Source organism: Galeopterus variegatus, unplaced genomic scaffold (genome assembly GCF_000696425.1).
Source record: "Galeopterus variegatus unplaced genomic scaffold, G_variegatus-3.0.2 Scaffold3565, whole genome shotgun sequence".
NCBI classification, from domain to species: domain Eukaryota; kingdom Metazoa; phylum Chordata; class Mammalia; order Dermoptera; family Cynocephalidae; genus Galeopterus; species Galeopterus variegatus.
Window position 1 is genome coordinate 24,411 of NW_007729676.1, and position 8,332 is coordinate 32,742.

Consider the following 8,332-nt stretch of genomic DNA (forward strand, 5'->3'; position numbering starts at 1 on the left):
AACCACACCTTCACGTAGTGAGGATGTTGTCATGGGACAAAAGATTGTGAAAAGCTTTGGCCTTTTACTCCTTTCTTCTGCAGTCATTTGTCTTTTTACTGTGGGAAAGGTCCTTAGTCCCAGACTAAGCAGAGAGCAAGTGGACCTGCTGGGAAAACTGGAAATCTGGGAAAATTAGGCAGTTCCCTGGCACAAGAATCCCACCTTTTTTTCACCAGGATACACTTGATGGGTGACATTTTCATGCATAAAACATTTCAATTTTACCACCCAGTGGAAAGGAACATGTTGGGCTGGATCTCTGGAGGCCTCCTCTAGTCTGACAAGTCTATGTGCATGGAGGAAATTGCATGGAGGGTTTGGGTTTGCAAATCTGGCCCGGCAGAAGCACTGTCTGCAGTCTGACAATTCTCAGGGCTCCCACTCACTGTCTTCCATCCGTCTACAGGGGAAATCTGTGCGTTCAAGATCCATGGCCAGGAGCTACCCTTTGAGGCCGTGGTGCTCAACAAGACATCCGGGGAGGGCCGGCTCCGGGCCAAGAGCCCCATCGACTGTGAGCTGCAGAAGGAGTACACATTCATCATCCAGGCCTATGACTGCGGCGCTGGGCCCCGGGAGACAGCCTGGAAGAAGTCACACAAGTGAGTGGCCTGACAGAGCTTGCTGGCTGTCCCCTCCAGCCCTTGTCCTCCTATCTCTGTCCACACACTGCTCTTCAGATATATTTACCCACTTGTCACACCACAGTGCTGCAGCCCTGCTCAACTCCTTGCCCGGTCTCCCAGCCCCTGCAGGCATTTGCACAGGCACTTTCTAGACCCAGAATGCTCTCCCCTCTCTTCTTCACTTGAAGATACTCCTGTTTAACTTTCAGGACTGAGCTCAGGTGTCACCTCTTCTGGGCAGCCTTTCCTAAGCTGGTCCATACACATAGACCTGGTCAGGACTTCTGCCTTGGGACCTTGGGACCACAGTCAGTGCCCTGGGAGGTGTGGGGGGATGGTGTGATTCTTTCTCTACCTCTAACTCTTCCTTCCTGTGTGTGGTCCCAGGGCTGTGGTCCACATCCAGGTGAAGGACATCAATGAGTTTGCTCCTGCCTTCAAAGAGCCAGCCTATAAGGCTGTGGTGACGGAGGGCCAGATCTACGACAGCATCCTGCAGGTGGAGGCCGTCGACGAGGACTGCTCCCCCCAGTATAGCCAGATCTGCAACTACGAAATTGTCACAACAGATGTGCCTTTTGCCATCGACAGAAATGGTAAGTGCCCTGAGAGGACCCCAATGGAGTCGGAAACAAATCTGCCATCCCACTCTGAAGGGCACATGAGGTTCTGAGTGTAGCTGGCAGGTGACGCTTCCCTTGCCACCCTTGCCACTCCATAACCCAGAACTCAGGCCTGCACTCGAGGGAATGGCCTTCCATGGTCAGCAGACTGCCAGGTCTGGCACTGCCCCAGGAAGCCTCGGAAACCTGCACACTGAATACAGTCTGCACAACTCACAATGCAGTACGTACATCTGGATATGGACGAGGGTTGGTTTTCCAGTAGTGTTTTCCAATTGTCATCCAGATGTGAGCCATGCCATCAGCTTGGCCATATCTGGGTCCCTTTCCTGTTTATGAGTTGTAATATTACCCCCCACACACAGAAACCTGCTTCCTTCTCCCAGACTAAGAGACACTAACAGAGAAGATAGGGATTATGAAACACTTTCCAAAACATAGAAGCATCAGTAATCTGTAAAGTTCTTGCCAATATCACTTTTGAGAATTTCAATCCTTGTGAGAATAAAGAATGAAAGAACCCTTCCACCGTACCTCAATCCCAGACTGAACTGGACTGGACACTGTGCTATAAAGCCACTGGGTATTTCCCCATCACCATGAATAAAAAACCCACCGTGGAGTAAACACCATAGCCCAAGACCCAATCAACTCAGCCCACTATGGCTGTAATTTTCAATACTCGATGATAATCAAATGACAGTTACTTGCAAAGTATATATTTTAATTATTACTGTGAGTGTGTGGGTGTCTGTATACTCTCCACACTTTGTTTCAAATAAGATTTAAGTACCAGACAAAGCTGCAAAAGTTGCAAAACCAGAAGTTGATCTACTGTGTAATTATTTATTGAGTGCCAGGTATGATGCTGGACACTTGGCATGGAGATAGAGTAGAACTCAAAACAGGCATGGGCCTATTTACCTTTTAGTGAAAAAATAAATAAAAATCAGGTGGCATCAAGGGTGAAGTTGGTGCACAAAGCATGCCATGAAACAGGGTTAGACAGCAAATCATCTCTGAGCTTCCTGGTGGCCAGTGTCTAGAGGGAAATAACATCTGTCACCTGCCTGCAAGCCCTCAGGAGAAGCCCAGTGCTTCTTGATGTTGAGACCAGGGAGAAACTTACTCTGTGATACAGTTTTCTGCATCCTGAGACCTGCAACAGATTCCACAGGGGACAGAAGCCAAGGAGACACCCTCATCCCTGACCTCAAGTTGCTTATGGTCTGCCTCAGAAGACAGAACTAACCTTGATAAAACAGAAAAATAGTAATGAGGTAATTTCCCTATAAAATGCCAAAACACGTGGAAATGACAATTACACATCTGGACAATTACATCACCAGATGCTAGTTGTTCAGGACACAAGACCAGTGCAAAGAAAGTAAAGGAGGAAATACTGGACTTTAATTAAGTTTGGTTCAGGACTAAGAAGAAGGTAATTTCAATTAGCAGAGCCTGTCAGAACCACTCCCTGACAGCATTGCCCATATGCCCTGTAGAATGGCTAGCCTGTCCCCACCACACACACACACACACACACACACACACACACCACTTCATAAAATACAAAACAACTGCTTTGCATTTTTCTCCTCTGGGTTTCTGTTCCCCTATCATCAGTTGTGTAGTCTATCCCTAGGAAAGCTTTGGAATTTGGGGGGTGACAAGTGTGTGGTAAATAACAAGACTAGACGAGTGGAGGGATCTGTGATCAGTGGTCAAGCTCTGCTTGACCTCCTGCCCTAGTTCTGGAGAGCCGCAGCCCAGTGAGAGATGAGATGCAAATTCTTTCATCGGAGGGTAAACTGCCCCAGTCATGAAGATAATTACTTACCTTGATGAACCATTTCGCTAACATATGCCAATTTATTTCCCTGGCTGTCTCATTAAAAGTGAGTAATGGGCTTTGCCAGGCCTGTGCCTCTGGCTTTGGTTTACAACACAGAGGGAGAGGAGAGCGTGTGCTCCTGGGGAGTGTGGGCCCTCAACGGAGAGGTTTACAAAAGCGATTCTCCAAGTAATGAAGGAAGGACCTAGGGGCAGATACAGATGCAGCTTCCCTTCAAATGAGCTTCCCAATGGCCCTTATCCATCACTTCTCCCGGTGACTTCACTGGCTCCTTGAGGAAGTTCTTTGCATGCACATCAGGGAAAGTACTGCTGAGTAGAGGTCCCACTCATTGAGGCCCAGGTTTCCCCCAGACCTCCCTCCGTCACCCCATGTCTTCAGGTAGGCAGCTCCTGACCCCTCCAACCTGCCAGGCTCTTTGCTTCCAGGGGAGGGAAGGGAGGCAGGGCAGCAGGGAGCAGAGGAGACACTACGTGGGGCAGCCAGACCTTCCTAACTAGACACTCAACCTCTTCCAGGTGGAGGCCCTCACCTTCTCCTGAATTTCTCTCCTGTGAAATCATGGTGCTAACAGTCCCTACCTTGTGGGGTGTGAGGCCTCAAGGAGAGTCAGTGCATGGGGATAGTATTTGTGGGTTCCTGGCATACAGGGAGTACTTGATTAATGGTGCCATGATTGTTAGACAATTACCCATGTGATTAGGACATGAGGTCTGCTCTCTTCCTATGCACTTCCAGGCTGAAATTATGAGCAGGTGACTGTGAGCTGGTGACATAACCTGCTTCTTGGAAGTTCTGGATCCATTTTGGGTGGATTACAGGCCCACATCTGCAGTCACTTGGCCAGTTCTCTGAGATAGTCAGTCTGAATCCTCATTTCCATTAAACAAATGGACAAACTGAATCCTAAAGCATAACTAGCTGCCTAACAACAATGTCACACTGGTGGCCAAGTGGGGACTGAAACCCAAGTCCTCTGAGTGTTGGCCCCAAGGCTTTTCTATCAGATGGCTCTTCCTCAATGATAATTGACAGGGATGCATGGTGATGGTATTTAAGTCCACAAACACAAAGTGTGGGGTGATCTCAGCAAGATGGCAAAGCAGGAGGTCCCAGCTTCATTTGCCCCACAAAGAATGACAATTGGACACCTATCCATGAACGAAAATAGCTCTAGGAGAGCTCAGGTCAGTTAAGATGCTACAGAAACAGTGGAAGAAAAAAGTGATAGTGACAGCACAAAAAGGATAGGAAGAACAGTTTCATTTTGCCCAGGCTGGCACTGCCCAGCACGGGAGGGAACTCTCTGGCTCATGAGTTCCCCTCACAGAGAAAAAGAGCAGGGTAAACAAGCAGCTTTCTCTGCCTTTCAGGGCACTACCCAAAGTACCCATTTCAGTGTCACCCAATCCAGATTGCTGGGAGGATCAGCATAGCAGAGATGTCTGGAGATGGCTGAGAACAAAAAAGGGTAGGGGTCATCAGTATCGGCCACGTGGTGGGAGCCACCACAATCCACTGGCCTGCTCTGCACAGGACCCCAGCCACTTTTGTCACTAAGGAAACCAACAACCAGCACAGCTTTGGAGAATGTCCACAGATTTCTCCATTGAGGAACCCACAGATTTTACTTCCACAATTTCCAGGTGCTTGAGTAACTACCCCCTCTGCAGAGCTGCCCCAGCTGCTGCTGCTGTGGGCACCCAAACCCAGGGCCCCAATGTAGCCACTGTGCATATGCTCATAAATGACCTGCGCTCCTGCTGCAAACCTGGGCCTCCCCACTTCGTGTACATCTGTGGCTAACCACTTAGCTATGAGCATGTAAGCAACTGGTCCCAACACCCGTTGCCAGGTCTCACAGCCAATCCATGCCCACAGCTGGCTCCTGCAGCCTTGGGCATGCTTGACACCAGTCCTGTCCCCTGCAATTGCACACATGCAAGTAGCCAAACCTGACTCCTGTCACCATTCCTCACCACTGGCCCCTGCAGCTATGCACATGCATATACCAGTTCTGGTCCCTACAGCTGTGCATGGGCATAGAGCTGCCAACCCCCATCATAGCTAGAGAGGAGAAGTCATTGCCTGGCTTCAAAGCTTCAAAGGGCAAACTAACTATCTTGTTAGGAGTTAATGCTGCTTCTGACTTTAAAAAGCCAATAATCATTTACCATTCTGAAAATCCTAGGGCCTATAAAAACTGTGCTAAATCTACTTTGCCTGTGCTCTATAAATAGTACAACAAAGCCTGGATGACAGTACATCTGTTTACAGCATTGTTTACTGAACATTTTAAGCCCACTGTTGAGACCTACTGCTCAGAAATAAGATTCCTTTAAAAATATTACTGCTCATTGGCAATGCATCCAGTCACCTAAGAACTCTGATGGAGACATACAAGGAGATTAATGTTGTATTCATGCCTGTTAACAAAACACCTATTCTGCAGCCCATGGATCAAGGAGTAATTTCAACTTTCAAGTCTTATTATTTAAGAAATATATTTTGTAATGCTATAGCCACCATAGATCATAGTGATTCCTCTGATGAATCTTGGCAAAATAAATTGAAAACCTTCTAGAAAGGATTTACCATTCTAGATGCCATTAAGAACATTCATGATCCATAGGAGGAGGTGAAAATATCAACATTAACAGAAGTTTGGAAGAAGTTGATTCCAAACCTCATAGATGACTTTGAGAGGTTCAAGATTTCAGCAGAGGAAGTAATCACAGATGTGGTAGAAACAGCAAAAGAACTATAATTTAGAAGTGCATCCTGAAGATGTGACTGAATTGCTCCAATCTTACAATAAACCTTCAACAAATGAGGAGTAGCTTTTTATGGATGAGCAAAGAAAGTGGTTTCTTGGGGTGGAATCTACTCCTGGTGAAGATGCTGTGAACATTGTTGAAATGACAACAAAGGATTTAGAATATTACATAAACTTAGTTGATAAAGAAGAAGCAGGAGTTGAGAGGATTGAATCCAATTTTCAAAGAAATTCTACTGCGGGTAAAATGCTATCAAAGAGCATCACATACTGCAAAGAAATCTTTTGTGCAAAAAAGAGTAAATCAATGTGCCAATTCTCTTGTTGTCTTATTTTTGAAAATTGCCACAGCCAACCCAGTCTTCAGTAACCACCACCCTGATCAGTTAGCAACCATCAACAGCAAGTCAAGACTCTCCAATATCAAAAAGATTATGATTTGCTGAAGGCTCAGATGATCGTTAGCATTTTTCAGCATAAAGTATTTTTAATGAAGGTATGTAATATACACTTTTTTAGATATAATGCTATTGCACACTTAATAGACTGTAACATAGTGAAAACATAACTTTTACATGCACCAGGAAACCAAAAAAATTGTATGACTCACTTTATTGCAATACTCACTTTATTGTAGTGATCTGGAACTAAACCTGCAATATATCTGAGGTATGCTTATATAATAAAACTGTCAAAAAATCAAAAACAAACAGATAATTTGGAAAGCAGCAAGAAAAAATATGCATGTCACATACAAGGAAATCTCAATAAAGCTAATAGGGTATTTCTTAGTAGAAACCTTGCAGTTCAGGAGAGTATGGGATGATATGTCAGAAGTGCTAAATAAAAAAAAAAAAAATTACCAACCAAGAAAGAATACTTTACCTGGCAAGCCTGTCCTTTAGAAATGAGGAAGAGATAAAGATTTTCCCAGATAAACAAAAACTCAGGGTGTTTATCACCACAAAGCTTGCCTTACAGGAAATGCCAAAGAGAATTATTCAAGCTGAAACAAAAGGACACTAATTAGTAATATAAAAACATATGAAAGTATAAAACTTACTGGTAATGGTAATTATATAGTCACATTTAGAATATTCTAATACTGTAATGGTAGTATGTAAATAACATTAGGTCAAAAGACAAATGTATTAAAAATGACTATAGCTAAAATTACTTGTTATGGATACACAATACAAAAACATGTAAACTGTGACATCAAAAGTGTATAGTGGTAGGGTTAGTAAAAGTGCAGAGCTTTTATGTATGATTAAAGTTAAGTTGTTATCATCTTAAAATAGACTGGTATAAGATGTTTTATGTAAGCCTCATGGTAACCACCAAACACAAACCCATAGTAGATAAACAAAGATAAAGAAAATGGATTAAACATATACTACTTCAGAAAATCATAAAATCATAAATGAAGACAGCAAGAGAGGAAGAAAGAAATAGCTCTCTGCTCTCTCCACTCTGCCATTTTCACAATGCGATCATTGAAGTCGCCACCAAAGAAAGCCTTCATCAGATATGTTCCCTGAACTTTGGACTTCCTAGCCTCTGAAAATCATAGAAATAGAATTGTAGCTGTACCTAATGCTGCTCTATGAGATGATGTTTCCTAACCACTCTTGAAGACTCTGTAGAAAGTCCCCATCACCAGGACCTCACTAGATGTGTCCCACGACCTTGGACTTCCCAGCCTACAAAACTGAGGAACTCAGAAAGCCTGATGGTGAGTCAGAATCTCTGGTGTCCTTGCTTGTGCCGGGGGTAGCTGTTACTACCCAGGTGGATTGCTCTGAAGGATTGCTGAGACCTTGAAGGGGACTCTCATAATACGTGCACTGAGGTTTGGAGTGCGTGCCATTTTGTGAAATTTACAAAATCCTCCCCAGGAAGAAGCCACTTGGAGTGGCCGCCACTCGGCGCCTGGCCCCACAGCTGCTGCCCTCAGTGCCGGGCCAGGCTGCACAGCCCCGCCACCTGGACTCGGGGTCCAGCAACAGCAGTATCTGCCGAGGAGGGGGCTGTCGTCTCCCCGGCCCCAGGCACCACTGGAATCGCGAGCCAAAGAGAGACTGAGCAGACTGTGGCGCGAACAGGAGCCAAGAGCGCCAGGGGCAGCGAGAGGTGGCTGGGGCGGCTCTGGCTACAGAGGCTGCTGCAGGAACTCAATGTGGGAGTGCAACGTGGGAGCGCAACGTGGGAGCACAATGCAGGAGCTGAGACTCACCAGAGGGAGCGGCGTGAACGCCCCGCCATCTTCCCAGTAGTCAATTTTGGACTTGCCTGACACTAGTGTCCAACTGAGTAATCACTGAGATAGCCATACCAAATTGGCAAACCCAACAAAATCTTAGTCAGGCAATAGTGTCAAACCTGTGGACTGTGAAACCCCCTGCCACAA

At 45.6% G+C, this 8,332-nt stretch overlaps 1 protein-coding gene across 1 annotated transcript in view; it reads left to right on the top strand.

Moving 5' to 3' along the window:
* Window positions 1-448: 448 nt before the first annotated feature.
* Window positions 449-8,332, top strand: part of LOC103601043 (calsyntenin-2-like) — a gene marked incomplete at its 5' end in the record, with an annotated part of 19,939 nt that continues 12,055 nt past the window's right edge. The window contains 2 exons of the mRNA XM_008585419.1: window positions 449-644; window positions 1,056-1,264. Coding sequence (XP_008583641.1) covers window positions 449-644; window positions 1,056-1,264 — 405 coding nt within the window. The remainder of the gene's footprint in view (window positions 645-1,055; window positions 1,265-8,332) is intronic.